This window comes from Drosophila bipectinata, chromosome 3L, assembly GCF_030179905.1.
Source record: "Drosophila bipectinata strain 14024-0381.07 chromosome 3L, DbipHiC1v2, whole genome shotgun sequence".
Classification (NCBI taxonomy): domain Eukaryota; kingdom Metazoa; phylum Arthropoda; class Insecta; order Diptera; family Drosophilidae; genus Drosophila; species Drosophila bipectinata.
Window position 1 is genome coordinate 3,384,120 of NC_091738.1, and position 17,806 is coordinate 3,401,925.

Consider the following 17,806-nt stretch of genomic DNA (forward strand, 5'->3'; position numbering starts at 1 on the left):
GATCCTTGCTGCCCCTGTTGCTGCCCCCAGCCCTTGAAACCCCATTTATCAGGACAAGTCCCCCTGCGTTGTAAGCGCGCCAAGTTTAACAGTTAAGCGACCTCCTGAGCCACGATTTTCAGGCTGCCTTCTGTTGGCTTGTAAGAGCGGTGTTTGCTTTTTTCTTGTCTTACATTTTCGGCCAGGGCTCTGGCAACGATTGCGGTCAAAAGAAGCGCGTCCTGCGCCCAAGGAGCAGGTGCCGGTGCTTGGCAACAGGACCAGCAGCAGCAGTAGTCCTAAAAACAACCTACAGGCTTAAACAAAGAAAATACAATGGATTTTGGTAACGGGGGCTCGAATTCGGTCTTAAATTGTATGGAAAATTATCTAAATTAGAAGTTACTTTAATTTTCTAAATATTAAGAAGAGTACATATTATGATGATTTAATATTCCTATCTTAAAGAATATTTTAATAAAATTGTAACTTCTTCCCCCAAAAAACCAAACACCTGCTATATCATTCCCTCCAATTTCTATGATTACATGCCATAAACACCAGAAAAAAACAAGTCCAAGTCAAGTGGAATTAGGAATTTCTTCTGAGGAAGCTGAAGATTGGAAAGGTGGGGGATTCAATATTTTTGATTGATCTTTTTACAAAAATATTCCCCAGGATACAATAAGAGAGGAAGAAAGGATGATAGGAAGTGAGCCCAAAACTCAAAACTCAAACCCAAAAACCAAAAACTAAGGACTATGGTCTTCGATCTTAGGTAGGCCGCTGCACTCCTGCAATCCTGCGTATCCTGCGTCAGTTGTGCTGAAGCCACAGCAAAAAGAGAGTGAGTGGAGGGGCAGCAGCATGCCATATGTTGCACTTGAAGCGCAGGCTGCCGGCAAATCATTAACTTAAGGTTAACGGTTGGATCTCCAACTCGGGGATCGGTGATCGGTGATCGGGGCCCACATCATCCCCGAAACAAAAGCGGAACCAAATGCTCAATCTTGACCGGAACTGTAATTTGATCGAGGACCGGGCACAGATATTAGATACGATAAGATCTTCCATCTCTCGACTTTTTCCTGCCACAAATTATAAACTACAATATATGCTATGTGGTGGTAAGCTTTGCCGGCTAGATCGAGATTCTTTGGTGGACGAGGATCGTCTCCCCGGGTTATTCACCCGTGTGCGAATGCCCAGCAGTTGTGCATCTTAGCCTTTTTTTTTTGTGTTGAACTCTCTTGGCTTTTTGCTTTTTGCGCCCTTTTCCCTTTTGGCCAGAGTCTTATGGTCTCGTACCTGAGCCCTTGGGTATCGGGACCGGGGCGCGTGCCTGCTGTCGTCGTCGTCTTGCTTGGGCTTCAGTAATGTATTTGTATCTGTATCTGTAGCTTGTATTGGTATCTGTATCTGAAGGGAGCTGAGCTCCTTGGCCAACACATGACGTTCTGCTCACCTTTCCGTTTTTTGTGTATTTTTTTTGGTTTTTATTTTTTGTTTCACCTTTTTTGAGCTGCCGTTGAGGTTTCTGGCCCAAACCGTAATTCAGGCTTCTGCTTATGCAAATATTTTGATCGAAAGCTGAAACGTGGAAATCAACAAGATTGGGCAAGTTTATAACTTATCCAATAATCCACTAAATTAGAGACTTATAGGAAAGAGATTCCTCTGAGATAATCGCAAGATAACCTTTGTTAAAGTCTTTTAATTGTTGCCCTTCCTCTCCAACCTCCAGGCTGGCCAAGTAAACTCATAAATCTCCCCCCATGGCCCGGGTAGCTGACATTTATGAATTACTTGGCAATTTACGCGACACACACCGCCAAGACACCCACAACAAGAAATCGCATTGGTGCAACTTGTGGACAGCTAGGACGTACCTAGCTCCACACGTAGCTCCCATTCTCGGGCGACAATTTACACCACCGGGCCAGAACCGAAGATGGCCCAAAGACACCGGGAGGCTGCGACTGGCGCCGACTCTGCCTTTTGAATGGAACTCTAAATCAAGCAATTATGAGAGCCTTTGTCGCAAGTTCTCCTCAAAGCGAAGCCAAACATATGCAAATCAGTAGTCCAAAGGAAAACAGCCAGCCAGACCGACAGACAGAAGAGCAGAAAGACCGACAGACTGGCAGGCTGGAGGCACAGATAAAGGGAAATCTGTTCAGGCCAATGAATTGATTTTCCTGCGGGCCCATTCGACTGCCGCCTCTGACTTACGCGATGACTGGCCAGTCAGGCTAGTTTATCGGCCAACTACCACGCCCGCCGCCCCACCATTAGCCCCTCTGCGAGCCGGGCTTATATGCAAAGCAACCGCCAAAGTCAAAAAAGAGTTTCGGGAGCTCGTTTTGGTGCCGCAAAGCCTCCTCGGCTGCGTAGGAACCGCACGCCACATTTCAATGATAAATGTTGCAAAGAGTCCAGACCCAGTGGTAGTAGAACACTGAAAGATAGTAGCTGAAAAATTAGCAATAGATGTTACTGGTTTTCGGGTTTAAAAATCATTCTTGACTCAAATGTAGTTTCAAAAGTAACATAATGATAGTGAACTTCACCATACATCTATAGGTTTAAATGGTTTGAAATCTTTTATATTTCTTCCAGTGCATCGGCATCAGTGCTGATGCTGGGTTAACCAGCAGATTGCTCTTGGGCCAAACGCTATTTTGGGTAAATTGTTTTATTGCAGTTCAATTGTTACTTGAGCTTCAGCTTCCACTTCTTTGGGCTTGTTTGCTGCCTGGGATCTTGTCAAGCGGCGCTCGTTGGAGGTCCCCGAAACCAAACAGTAGCCGCAGTGTCCCATCCAGCACTAAATTATAGTGCTCCCGAAGGGCATTACAACTTTTTCAAGTCCTATGATCTAATTATAATATTATTTCAATGGAAGTTAATAGAATTTGTATCTATTTAGGGTTTAACTTTAGACTTTAATTATGAAACATCATTGATTTTAAATTTAAGACCCTATCACCTTAGAGTATTCATAGTCCTGCAAGTATCCTCCCCAGTGATTCCTCTTCCGTTCCATTCTATCCGTTTGGATCTTGGGCCCATGCAGATAGCCGTCTCTTCTCTCCCATATGTCTAACCGTAAGCGGAGATTATGGCATCATTTGGAGGTTCTTGTGAAAAGTTAATAAATGGCTTATCTCCGCCAAAGCCGACATGTGTTTGGCTTAATTGTGTCAGCGTGTGGGTTGCCGTTTGGAAAGTCAGCCTACCGATTTCCGAACTTTCGCACAGCCCGGCCAGAAATGGTCAAAACAGCCCTAGGTGGGGGCAATTGGTAGTTGGATCTTGGTTTTCTGGTACTTTTTGGGGGTTGGGTGGCAGAGGTTGGGCAACTATTTGGCTGCTAATTACGACAAACGACAACCGACAAACGACAATGGACAAACAGCGTTCAACTGTCAGAGATTTGTGCGGGCGAGACCCCGGGTCGGTACCTTATTTGTAGCCCCGGAATGGCTGTACTGGCGCCAGCCGCCTTTCTGGACCGGGAGGAGGCTGGTGGGCCTTGGAACTCCAAGAAACAAACACAATCTTAACAAGCCCCCTAGCCCCTAGTGAGAAGCTGCTGGCCCGATTTGTTGAGCCTCCAGCTCGATCACCAAATAAGGCAAGCCACTGGAATTCAATCTTAAGGCCATTTGCAATTAATATCAAATGAAATTGAAATAAATTTTCGTCGGCCACCTAGCAGACAGAACAAGAATACTATCCCTATTACCATAGACTGCTCTGTAGCTGATTTTCATCATGCGAACGAGGTCGGAAGAGCAGAGCCTTCCTTCCTGCCAGCCACTGCCAGAATCTTTGTTGGTCAGTTGGGGAAACTGCAACCTTTTGGCTTTGGGCCTAATCGCCCATCGTGGCTTCTACACAGGGGCCCACAAAGAGTTCCAGTAGCAGTCCCGTCCCAGCAGCAGCAGCAGCCACCAACAATAATTTTATCAATTTTGTTTTATAATTGTGCCCAGACGCAGTGGAGGGACACAACTTGGCCAAAAACAAAAGGAAACTAACCAAAGCAGGACGACTTTTAGAAAAAGTGACCAGAGGACTTAAAAGTATTTAAAAAAAAAATAAATAGAATAAAGTTTTATTTTTCGAGGGTATCTTTTTATTAAAAGAAAGCTAAGCCAAGATTTTATTAGATTAAGAGTATTATTAGACTTAGCTGAAGTGCTTGTCTGGCTAGAAATAAATGAATTATAAGAGTAGGGTTTAATTTCTGCACTTTTAAAAAATATTTAAAAAATTTTAAATTTACTGCTGGTCATACTTTTAGGCCTGACTAAGCATCTTGACCCGCTTCCTCCAACTTCACCTTTACGCCCCCTCTTTGGGGGCCAACACAAACTACGCAGATTTCATTGTTAGCCTCGTTGGCAGCATGTAAATGTCCGTCTTTTGTTTGGCCAGCAACGGCCCATGTGGCCAACTTTCTGCTGGCCGGGACTGCTGGACTGGTGGGCCTGGTTCGCTGCTGTTGTCTTAAATTAATACCAAATTGTCAACGCTGCCGCGGCGAAAAGCTGCACAGCGCTAGCCGCACCGCATGATAAGACCAGACTGGACTAAAACCTACTGGGAAGCTGGCACTGGCTCTGGCACTGTCACTGACTGGGAAACGAAGCCAGAAACCAAGCCAAAACCCGAAACCGTTGACTGCATCTGCGCATGCGTTTTGGGCCTGGTTTGTTGGGCTTCTTGTGCGCGGCTTTCGCTCGTTTTGGCCGCTGCTCGCGGCTGGTCTAAGGTCTTCGATGGTCGTCAATTGATAGCCAGATTTGTGCAATTATCATTTTAATAATTGCCAACAATCTGCACGATATGAACCGACGACAGCGACAGCGACTCCGACTGGGCCTAGAGCTGGGGAATGGGGATTGGGGATTGGGGACTGTGAAGTACTCCTGCTCCTCCTGGTCGTGCTCATAACCAGTAGCCGGGGCGGTGGCCACAGTCGCCTCGCCATGGGCATCCGTTCCGGCCACCATTTGTTGCCAAGACAATTATAATCCGCATGGCTACCAGGCTACATAATAATAAATTTATTACAGATTTCCGTCTGATTTGTTTTTAAGGAATTTTCAACCGGCAGAAGCCACTTGGCCAGCACCCACTGGGAGACAAATAGGGAATACTTAAATGGCATCTCGGTGCTTTAAACGATGTCGGCAGATACTGCGATAAATCAGTTAACAACTATAGACCAGGGAGAGGGGAGTAGCAAAGCTAAAGTTAAAGAATCTCAGCGGTTAGGTATTTCGGAAGCTAAACTTATTAGCATAGATGGGATTAGAAGTGGCACGATTTAAGATAATTGGATGGCTTTTGAATATTTTAACAAATTTTATTTTTCAAGAATATATTGGTTTAATTGAAACACCATATTTATAATAAAATTTAGACTTATTACACAAAATAGTTTAAAATTAAAGAAAACCATATTTTTTAAATATTTTAAATGTGGTTTTTATTGCTCTAAAAGGGTCTAGAGTCTAGAATTACTATTTGAATTATAAACAATACTCCCAAATTTACTTAAAAATAGTTATCTTAAATAAGTACAAGTTTAAAATATAATAAAATATTTTTAAAAAATAACAAAGCTCTCTATGAAATAAGCCAAAACCTATAGAACCCACCTCTCAAAGTCATAAAGATCTTGTCCCATTGCCACTGCTCATATCCACCATTCACTTGGCCAAGCTAACAATTCATCACGGGATGAATTTCCAGTCAACCAATCCAACATCTAACGGTCCACGCAGCCCACACAGACGGCCAAGCAGGGCAGAAACTCACCTCACCAGGTGAGCTAAACGACACACAGATACAGTTCAGTAGCGTGTATGGGTGTGCGCGTCGCCCGACCCTCTTGGCGGCGTTTTGGCCAATCAGCGATTAGCAGGCCGAGAGCCACGAGCCACCAGCCACCAGGCACTAGCCAAGAGTGCACCGGCATTTCCGTGGGATTTGCTCGACCGGGAGCGAGAAAAGCAAACAAAGGCTGGCTCCGAGGGTGTCGTAAATAAAATGTCGCCCGATGGAAAAGAGGGAAATCGGTAGCGACTCTTGATCTGTTTTACCAGTGATGCACTGAGAGAAAAAAAGGGGTTTTAGGGTTAGAAAATGTATAAGATATATGGGTCTTAGCTAAGCTTATCTACAAAATTTAAGGATTTCATTTAATTTTAAAAGTAAACCCTGATGGGTCTCTGTTAAGGTTTATCCCCTACATGGATATGCCTTTTGACTTAATTATTTTCCTAAAATAAATTCTTTAAAAAATTTCTTTAACAGTGTACTGTTGCGACTGCGCATATCAAACGATGATAGATGTCAGTGGCATAAGGCGAATCCGTTACAAAGCCATAGGGGATGAGCTAGTGGCACTAGAGGTAGGGGCACGCGCCCTAGCCCTCCAGGGGCAAGAACTCTGCCAAGCGCATCGTGGCCAGCCCTCATCGTGCCACAAAATTCCCTCGTTTTGGCCCGCTTTCGAGCCTCGTGCCGCATTCGCACGCTCCGCTAGCTCGACGTACTCAAATTTAGACTGGGAGTCGAGCTCGGACCCGTGGCGGTCTCGTGTCCGAAGGAATGTTGTCCTCTGCACATGTCCTTCTCAAGGAAATTGCGCCAAAAAAAACTGAAGAGCGGGGGGAATAAAAATTGCTGACGCGCACCCGCTGGAAAAAGGATCGTTAAATGTGTAAGAGTGCGCCAGGCACTTCTTCATTTTCTAGGCAGGTGTAGGCCCGGCCCGCGCCAAGGATAGATAAACTGGAATTGAGGCGGCCAAGACGAGGTGGCCAAGCGTGGCGAAGGACCAGGAAGAGGACGAAGACGAGCGGAAGGATAAGCTTGGGCTAGGGAAAAAGGTGCAGCCGCCAGGACGCTACAAAAAAATTGAGAAAGTGGCAGGTGCTAGCCCGTGGAGCGTTTCCATTCGAAAAGGGCTAGGGGTCTCTTCCCAAAAACCTCTAATTTCGTGATTATCCTAGAGTGGAACTAAATTTGAAGATTATATACATATATTTAATGCTTTACCGATTCTGTTTTTGCCTTTAATTAGAAATTTGAGGATATATTGTTCTACAGTTGAATTAATTAAATAAAATAAAGCAAATCAATATTTAATTTAAAAATAACTTTAACTTGAAATTAAATGACTTAAATTTAGAGAATAACGATGTACATATTTTAAAAAAAAATCACATTCCTTACTACTTTATCTTGTAAAATATATCTGAGATTCAAATGCGTTTTAAAATCGGAGAAAAACTACTTCAGAAATATTAAGACTTTAGTTAAAAATATCTTAATATTTTGTGTACTTTATAACATTTAAGTTTTTTAAAAACTTTATGTTTAATTGAGGTTTAAGATCTATATAACTAACTTTCGATAGATGTAGATTCTAAACAAAAATAGTATTTTGTAAACAACTGAATGCATCAGAAATGCTTCTATTGTTAAGACTGTAAATTGGAAAAGTGTTTTTCTTAGATATAAAAAAATATCTAGAATTTTTAAGTTGACTTTTTTAAGGTACATTTTTTAAAGAGGCTATACCAATAACTGATTAGTGTAGGTATATTTCATTGTAGCTAATTTTATTTGCTTTAAATTACTTTAAAACTTTCTTTGGGATAAAGATATAAATTTTTATAAATACAGAAGGGATTTTAAGTTGATTTTTATTCAAATTTTATTAAAATTTTATAACAAAAATTAGCATTTTTTCAAGAGAAATTTCTTGGTTGATGGATTTTAAGTCTAAAAACAACAGATGTTGAATCTGCAGATCCTTGGACATACTATAAATATTTGTAAGTCACCCCTCCCGGTAGCCGCCCTCGTCCTGCATTCCACTATTAGCGATCGGCAACGAAATCCTCCGTCGATCGATGGCCCTTTCTCCTACTCTCCTGCCGATTCCCAGCCAACAACAGTTGGTGGCAGCAACAAACAGCAGTGGCATGGGGCAGGGGCAGCAACATCAACTGTAACAGTTACAATGCAGCGGGAAAAGGACAAGAAAACAAACGCCCGCCAAAGTTTTAACTGCATACCAATTAGTAGGAAACGCGTGCTGCCAACAACAATGAGAGGCACGATCAAAGTCCCTGATAGGACCAGGGGTAAAGGAGGGGTGAGTGGCGAGAGGGCTCCTAACTGTGCAGGACAACTGCAGCAGCAACAGCAACAGCAACTGCAACAGCCGCCAACTGCTGCCAAAGGTGAAAAACCAGAGTTGGTAACACAAACACACACACAGACAGGTTAGGGCCAACAGAGCCACCACCACCAAAGAGGGCTCGTTTTGATTCGGCTTGCTGCCACTCACATACACTTACACACACTGGCTTACTACCAGCACACTCACCTCGATTTTTACCTTTTTTCGGGCCAAGTCGAGCCAAGGCACTGCCGCTTCACCGTTGGCTCAATTTAGAACCGAGCAATCGGCCAAAGATTCAGTCAGGTGCGAAGCACCGAGCGATACGGACGTGTTCGCCTCCTTCGAGTCTAGAATCCGCACAAAATTCCAGAGATCAGTTCGAGAGTGAAACAGTGAGATTTGTGTCATCCGAGTGTCCCAAGAGTATTACCAAAAAGATACAACAAGTATTTGAAAATTATCAAAGCCAGTGAAGAGTAAAAAACAGTCAAGACTCAAAATGAATCATCTATCGCCGCCACCATCACCGCACTCCCAGCAGCCGAGTCCGGCGGGCATGGGCTACAATGGAGCCTCCTTGGACAAGCAGTGGATGCAGCGTGCATCCGCCTTCAATACCGTGATAGCCTCAGCCGCAGCCCAGAAGCTCAATGGAAGAGGTGAGTCCTGAAAGAAGGAATATTATATTTAATAATTAATAATCATGAAAGATAAGCTCCCAAAGATCAACTCTCGACTTTCCTTATTGGGCAGATCTGTTACTACCAATATACTTTACTAAAACCCTTGTAAAACCCCACTTTTGTCTCACAGATCTGCCCTTTTTGTACAACCCACTGCTCTACTCCAGTGCCCTGCTGTGGCCCCAATTCCTTCTGTCTTCGGCCACTGCTCTGGGCACTCCTCTGACCCCCATGACCCCCAAGTCACCGGCTGGCTTGGTGGCAGGTCAGCGTGATCGGGACTATGCTCTCACTCCTGAGAAGGAGCACGAGATGCAGCAGATCGGCAAGCAGGAGATGGAGCAGGACGAGGACATGCCCCTGAACCTGAGCACCAAAGGGCGCATCTCCGACCAGGAGAACTACGGCCAGCATCACCTGCACATCACCAGCAGTAGCAGCAGCAGCAGCAACAACAGCAGCCGCAGCAGCTCCAGCAGCGACGTGGAGCCACTGCATCCGGTGGCAGCCCTGAATGTGACCCCGCCCCCATTGAGGGCGGTGAATCTGAAGAGCTCGGGAACACCACAGCAGCAGCAACAGAGGCAGCGATCGCAGGGCAATCTCATTTGGTCGCCGGCTTCGATGTGCGAGAGATCGGCGCGAAGGGAGCAACTGGCTCTGAAAATGGAGGAGGATGTAGAGCTGGAGGGAGAAGCGGGAGAAGAGGAGCACCAGGTGGACCCCATTGTACGGAAGTTCAAGTATGAGCGAAGGACTGCAGCCTCTGTCTCGTCGCTGCAATCGCCGATCTCCTCGCTCTCCGCGCCGCCTTCCACTTCTGGCCAGGATCTGGACTTTGAGGTGGCCCAGCAGCAGTTGTACGCCCATCGCAGCGCCTTTATGGCCGGGCTAACGGGCAGCAATCTGGAGCTGCTGACCCAGCACTTGAAGTCGCAGCAGAACCAGAAACACCAACAGCAGCAGCAGCAACACATCAAGGACGAGCACCAGGAAAACCGTTCGGCAGCCGCTCTGATGGGCTTGGTGGCTGCCGCCGAGTTCGGCTACATGCGTAATCCACACCAGCAGACGCACCAGCAACAGTTGCATCATCATCATCATCAGCAACAGCAGCAGCAGCAGCAACATCAGCAGCAGCAGCAGCAACATCCTGACTCAACGGCCACAGATGTTGCACGTCGCTCATCCTCTTCGTCCTCGTACCAAGGTGAGGGCGAGGAGAAGCGCAGTGGCAGGAATTTCCAGGTAAGAAACGAAAGTCAAACAGGATATATCATTTTTGGGGCAAACACGAAATCGAGGCCAAATCTCTGATCTGTCTCTAATGGGGCTATCACGTGCCCCAGAGTAGGGGGGAGTCCAAACACCTCCAACCCTTTTCGCGTGGAGTAATATCCTTGCGTAAGGTTGCGTGTCCTTAAACGTATTCCCCTGTGTTAATTGTTTCATATTTTGTCCTCGAGTGTTTTAATTGTCAGCTCTCCACTCTCCACTGCTCCCCGCTTTCAATTTGGAAAAGTGGCACAGCAAATATTGTAATAAAATAGTGATAGAGCTCTATGGAAATTCAATTAAGTCCCATCGAAATCACGCAATTAGTTAATCAAATAATTTTGATTAGCGGGAGTGTGGGGGCTGTGGGTGACCCCCTCGAAGATTTATGTACAAATTACAATCATAATTGTCATTTCGTTATTGGATTGAGTCGAGGCACACGACCCGACCGACCCTCTTGGAATTCGAGAAGGCATCACCCGGGTGTCCTCATCGATGCCTACCCCCGATGTCATTTTGCGTTCATATCCATCAACACCCGCTGCAGCGAGTCCTTATTTTTTGTTTTTTTCCTCTTTTGTTTTTTTCACACATTCGAGTGAAATGCGATAGGCCAGCAGCAAGAAAGGTTTCCAGGACCATATGGTCAGGGTTAAGTGGCAGGCGCAGGCGCAGGCGCGGGCTTAGGCTCTGGCTGAGGCTCTGTCTCAGACTCGGGGTAGAGTTTTCCTTGTTTTATGGATAATTTCGAGTTTTTTTCTTCTGTAATTCGTATTTTACATCTGTTCCCTGTAGGCGGGCCACCCGGCTGACTCAGACTTTGGGGTTTCTCCTCGACTCTGTATGTCTTTGCGACTTTTCGACTTTTTGTTCGAGTTTCGCCAACTTCCGCTCCCTTGTCGAAGCTAAGCATATTGACACTGCGGCTCAGAGCGCAGCTTAACAATAGGCCAACTAATTGGGCCCGGATCTAGCTACTAGCCAATGTGGAGCTACTTCTGCGGCTACGTGGATATGGATATGGTCCACTCCAATGCAATGCGCAAATAGAAAATCCCAAAAAAACAAAAGCCATCAGAAAATAAATAAAATGGTAGAAATTCAAAATATGAGACACTTGTGTCAATTTACAATTACGCATTTTTTTTTTGTTTTTTTGGAAAACAAAATAGCCTTCCATACAGGCTCCCTCCAGTATTTAATAAATGTCGCCCACGTAGGCCGAGCTGCTGATGAACGATTTGAGCCGCGATGTGGGGGGACAGTCGAGTCAGTGTGTCAATGTTTAGAGACTGGGATGTTGCTGCAACACGCAAACTGTTTAAACATTTAATCTGACAAACAGACAGACCGAGTTGGCCAGAAGATGTTACAGAGCTTGGGGGATTGGATCTTTCGAGTGTCGCCCAATCCGCGATCGATCCACTTGGCCCAGCTGTGTTTGGCCCACAAATACATCGCCGCCTGACTTGAGATTTAGCATTGGATCTCTCTCTAGTCTGTAGACCCCCCCTCGACCTGTTTACTTAGCTGTTTTGTGCCTGACATCTAGCGAGTGAGACAGAAATGCAAAAATAACCTATCTGGATGATGTGGAGGTACAAAGTTTGGCTTTGGGTTTTCCCTCATCGACTGGATGGCTGGGTGGCTGGGGGTTGTCGTCACCTGCCCGACAAATATTTGAGCACTCACAAATCTAGTTTAATTCATGTTGCCACTGAGAATTTGGTTCAGACACACAAAAAGCGCCAAGTATATTCTTGGCATTTCTATTCAGATTTTATTTAGCTTTTTGGCTTTCGGGTGCGAGGCAAACCAGGCTGTACAAATATGGGGGATTTTGCGATTCCTAATCGTGACTCGTTCTGTTTGTGGCATTTATTTAACATTGCTGCCCTTTTGTTTCTTTCAGTGCAAACAATGTGGCAAGAGCTTCAAGCGTTCATCCACCCTGTCCACGCATCTGCTCATCCACAGTGATACCCGGCCCTATCCCTGCCAGTACTGTGGCAAGCGTTTCCACCAGAAGTCCGACATGAAGAAGCACACCTACATACACACCGGTAAGTTGCCAGTTCCACGGGTTTCACGGGTTCCACGGGGAAATCAAAGCCTGCCCACGGACTCCTCGTCCTGGCGGCAAATGTGTCAACGCAAACAAACTCACCCCCTCCTGATCCCTATCGCCCTTCCATTTTCCTAATTGCTGTAAAGCTGCCGAACCGCACAATTAATAAACTTTGAACCTGCATTTAACTAATTGTGTTTATCGATTTCCTTGACTCCGTTTTCCAGGCGAGAAGCCGCACAAGTGCACCGTGTGCCTGAAGGCCTTCAGCCAGAGCTCCAACCTGATCACGCACATGAGGAAGCACACGGGATACAAGCCCTTCGGCTGCGGACTCTGCGATCAGTCCTTCCAGCGCAAAGTGGATCTCCGGAGGCATCGCGAGAGCCGCCACGAGGAGGCCTCCAACGAGGACCTCAAGCCCCTGGACATGCCCCCGACCTTGCTCAAGATGGAGGTGAGCAGCAGCAGCTGTTGACCAGGATCTCCTCCTTATCCTCCTCCTCCTCCAAGAAGAGACACACACCCAAACCAGTTCAGATGTAGGAGCTCATCCCCGTCTAAGTCGTTGCTATGAAGCCAAAGTTTGTTTTGTTTAGGCCTTCGCAAAGATTTAACTAGGATTAGGATGACTATTGTTAAGTTACTGCTCAACCCTAGTACTGTAAGCCTGTATATAGTAAACAAAACACAAGACTTTTCTGTAGTTGTTAATAGATCCTAGCCTAATGACTAATATTAACTTATTGCATTAACCTCTATCGATTTGGTTTAAACGTAACCCAAAATTGGCAGCTAAAAGTACCAAAGAACAACATCAACAAGGAACACAACCACCACTTGGCGACCAAAAACTTGTCAAAATTTAAGCATTTTTATTTATTTAAGTTAGTTTCGATTACCATCCTCATTTATTTATACGATTATTGTGAATTTTTTGTAGCCTATTATTATAATTTTATAATTTACCCAATGATTTGTATTTTAGTTATTAGTAGATTAAATATGATATTTTGGAAAATAAAATGCAAAGTTCAAGAACAAGGAATTTCAATGATTTTTTAATGGATTTAATTTATTAAAATGTAATACTTTAAGGCCTCATTTATGGCATTCAATTACCATTCAAAAGCGGTGATGATGAAAATGAAGCATTCTTGGGCATCAAGGACACAGCCTCCTCCTCTGCAGACGCACATATTCCTGCCAATTGTCCAAAACGCTCCAAATATATTTTCGGGGGAATCCTGTTTCTTGAGGGGATTTGGCTCATAACCTGATTTTATAGACAAATTCCAGCACGTCCCCAATTGTTGGGGAATAAGTTGCTCCTGTTGCAGCTCCTGCCACGGCTCCTGGTTCGGGTGACGCGGTGATCTTTGATCTGTGGCCAATGTGGCATGTGGGGAATGTCCTTTGTACACCGCCGCGTTACAGCAGGTACACTGGCACCGCCCATCCCCCTCCCTCCCGGGGGAAAACGCCAATAAGTGTTCGAAGTTCGAACTAATTGCTGACGAAAAATAAAGTGAGAAAGGGAGGCTGAGGTCTGGCGAGGAGGAGTAAGAGGATGGAGGCTGGAGGAATCGAGTGCAATGGTCATTGAGGACTGCTGCTGCTGATCGCAATTTTCGGTAATCGAAATGTCCGAATGCATTTTGCGGCACTTTAAAACGCCCGAAATGAAGTTTGGCAGTTTACAAATCACCGACTTCCCTCATTATCGCCATTCATCGCTGGCCGCAATCAGAAATCGCGAAGCCCTCCAGCCGCAGGATTTCAACCAAAAAGGGGCCACTTTCTGCAATCGGAGTTGGAGACGGAGATGGAGTCGGAGACGGAGTGGTTCTTTTCACTTTGGCACGCCACAAATTGATCGAAATTGACAAAATATTGAACAAAAACCGAGGAAGGAGATCAAGAAGTATGCCGTTCAATTGTTGCCGCTCCAAAAAAAATGCAGTTCAAGGACTTTCCGACAAGTGCCGACAAAGTAAAGTAAGAGTTAAAAGTCAAAGGAATGTAGATGCCCAGTACCATAGATGAAATTGTTGCATATGCAATAGCAGGTGATCAATGGAGTTGAAGAATTTGTCAGGAGGATTCAAGGTCGAAGGGAAGTTTTAGAGGATAATTAAAGAGGAGGGAGTGGTATGTTTAAAAGTAGATTAGTAGATTAAGGCTGCAAAGGGTTGAGAATTCAGAGTATCCTTTGTAGAAAACTGTAAGTGATCTTTGATCCTTTTCCTATCAAAAGATATAGTCACAATATCGTCTACTTCCACACCACAATGCAGACCCAGATATAGCGATAAGTGGCATGCGTTTGCAGCCATATGCTGGAGTTTCTCCGCAGCGGTGACTCTCGGTTTATTAACCCCTTTTTTTCGCCGCATAACACCTGAGCCCACATAATTTGTCATGCCGTTTGGAATTTATTCAACAGCCAGCCAGTCAGCCCCACTCGAGCCAAGCCCACATGGAAAAATGGAAAGAAAGAGAGTCAGACCCCTTCGATAATAAAGAATGGCTATGGCTATCACTCGAAAGCTGCAACCCCAAAACGCAAACAATGGAAAACCCGTGCGGGAATAATAGAGAAGAGGAAATTGATCTTAGAAATGGTCAGAAGAAAATGTGGCCCAAAACCCGCAACATGCTGTATCCTTTTGCCCCTCGGTTCCGTTTTCCGGCTACCCTTAGTTCGAGTTCTTTTTGGTGCCAAGCAGGTGACTTTTGACTTTGGCTATTAATAAAAATAATAGTTGTGGCTAAAAAAAAAAACAACAACAACAACATATAAGAAGAAAAAGGTGAAGAGCCGGGCCAAGAGCAAGAGCAAAAAAGATGTCTTAGGTCAGTTGCTGTGTGTTGCAGGTGAAGCGAACTGGGCTCACAATTAAAATGCGGAGGGGATGCCTTCGAAAAGGCACCTGTAACGCACAGATAGAGGGAGATGGCAGACAAAAAGGGATGCGGCAAGGACGAGGAAGAGGCTCAAGAAAAAGGAGCAGCAGCAGCAGCAGCGGCTCAATATTACATCGGCTCATTTATGTTTATGTCCTTTCGTTGTAAGCAGCCTGGCGCTGATTCCCGATTCCCTTTAGCCGCATTGAGCACCTGCTGTTGCTGATGGTACTGTTGCTGTTGCTGCTGCTGCTGGTGGAATCCTGGAACCTGTCGCGCAATTATTGAGCCAGGACGAGACAAGACGCGTGCTCAAAGCCGGTTTGCGGCAAAAGCCATATGCCAAGAGGCAAATTACATCGGCGACCTGCAACCAGTTGACATGGGCCACACGACACCAGCAACAGCAACAGTAACAGCAACAGCAACACTAGCAATTGCAACAACGGCAGAAGCCAAAAGATGCAACAGTCGTAAAAATCTCTCCCCTCCGACCGGGTCAGACCGCAAAAATACGTCCGATACGAGAAGAGATATCTGGATCTCGATCTGCATCTAATCTAGGCCCTCAGGGGAGTCGCAGCCACTGCCTTTTGGGCCACAAGCTGTCGCTCAAAATCCAGAGGCGAAGGTGCAGCAACAACAATCGCAAATGCACCACTGCACCTGTCACGCTCGATCGATATTACAAGATCTTTTGTTGCCACTGCCTGGCCAAAAGTGACCCAATTTCAACAAGCTGCCCTCGGCTACCACTTGCACATCCATTGCCAAGCCGATGTCCCTTTTCCCCTCCTATTTTTTTTTTAGGCTCGAGCTGATAAGTTATGATTGCTTTGCTTTTGTTTGATTGAGCATTGTCACCTGGCGATCTTGTAATATCGATATAACTGAGTCTCCGATGGTTTCAAGGGGTATTCTTAATAGACATTAAGGGACAGGTGACGACTGCATATGCTGCAATAAAAATATTAAATGTCCTTTCGGGAGGTGAAGACCATTCAAGAGTCTCTACAGAAGTCATATTTTGATTGGTTCCAGGCTTCATTAGTGACTCAGTGGCTAAGACATCGTTAGTTAGTTTGGCCAAGTTCGCTGGCCAAATCGGAAGCCATGAGAATGCCATGTCAACGACTAGTCTGCAAGTTGTAGATTAGTCTTCATCACCCCCTTGGAAAATCTTAAGCTGTTTCGATTTGAGTGCAGAGGGCAAAGGCAATGCAGTGACAAATCCAAGTCAGATATGCAAATCAACCCTCGGCCAGAAGGCCGGGAAGAATTGTGAAATCTATTCCAACAGCTTAATTGGCAAGCCCGAAGAAAAAGAGACTACTCTGTCCAATCCGGAGAGCTTAGCGAAGGCAACGGTCAAAACAAAACAAAGGCAAGAGGCGACCCAAACAAAAGCCAATCCTCCGCAATTAAAATGACAAAATCTAAACACGAAATTTTGTACGGATTTTGTCAGGAAAGGTGCAAAGTCAAGGGGCAGGGCAAGACGCCGGGACGGCAGGACCCTGACGTCCACAGACCCTTGAAGGAGACACAAAAAAGTAAAAAGATCACAAGGTGTTTTTAGCCTCGACTGCGTATCAGCCCAAAACCAGACCAGAAAAAAAGAAATACAGATTATAGACAGATTTTGATGCAGAAGAAGTAGACGGAGGCAGGCACACAATGGGCAACAAATTGCGGCCAAAGATACAACATTAGGGGCAGGTTGCACGTTCCTGGTGGCAGGGGCAGGGATCAGCAGGTTGAAGACGCGAGCGAGTCAAGTCATTATAAGAATTTAAGCGCACCTTTCGTTTTGGTTTTCGAGACTGAGGCTGGAACTGGGACTGGGACCGGGATTCGAGTCCAGATTCGAATTTGTATTCGAATTGGTGCATTGGACGACAGGTGCTCGGCAGATAGCGGTAGATGATTCGGATCGGTTCGGATCGTTATCCTGCCGCTCCACTGGTCCTGCTCCTCCCTCTTTTTCGGCTGCTGCTGTGCCAGATTCTGCCGGGCTACAGGGGCTGGCCAAATTAATTCCTTGCCATATTTTATAATTCAACAGATGACACGAGCCAAGCGGCAAGGGCCCCGAGGAGCTGCGGCACGAGGGTCCGAAGCTTGATTGGTCGGTGCCTTTGGGGTCTTCTCGGCAATCCTGGTGCTTGGGCTCGTTTGTGGCGCAAGCCACATGCCTTGCATCCAGGACCCTTGGCTCAGCGGCTTTAAAGATACCTTGCCAAAGGCTACATTGGCTATGAAGATTGTTTTAAAAATAAAGAATTAAACTTAATATCTGAGATCTAATGGTCTTCTATATAAATCTTCTTTAAGTAATTCCCACGTTTTTGAAAAAAAGAGTATATATTATTGTCATAAAAAGATCATTTCGTGTTACCAAGGATTTTTCATCAGCTTGTGGTTGTTTCCACTTAGTCCTTTTGGTCCTGCGGCACATTAGCTTAGTTTATTTGAAAGTGCAACAGTTTTTTGATAAAACAGTTTGTTGAACTTAACCGAGCGAACGGAATCCTTTGGGTTCCCCCTCTGAGATGTGATGGCAGCGACAACGACCTTTTGTCTATGCGATCTGCAGAGTTATAAACACGGCCAAGGGTTGCAAAAAGTCCACTCCAGTCCGGGCCAGTCCAACTACCAACCTGCGAGCATAACTGCATT

At 45.4% G+C, this 17,806-nt stretch overlaps 1 protein-coding gene across 1 annotated transcript; it reads left to right on the plus strand.

Annotated features, from left to right (window-relative positions):
- The first annotated feature begins 8,479 nt into the window (after positions 1-8,479).
- On the plus strand, positions 8,480-13,244 carry sens (senseless). Its single transcript, XM_017244675.3, has 4 exons — positions 8,480-8,850; positions 9,005-10,122; positions 12,065-12,215; positions 12,448-13,244. The coding sequence occupies exons 1-4, from the start codon at positions 8,691-8,693 to the stop codon at positions 12,696-12,698; spliced, it is 1,680 nt and encodes a 559-aa protein (XP_017100164.2). The 5' UTR covers positions 8,480-8,690; the 3' UTR covers positions 12,699-13,244.
- The last annotated feature ends 4,562 nt before the right edge of the window (positions 13,245-17,806 follow it).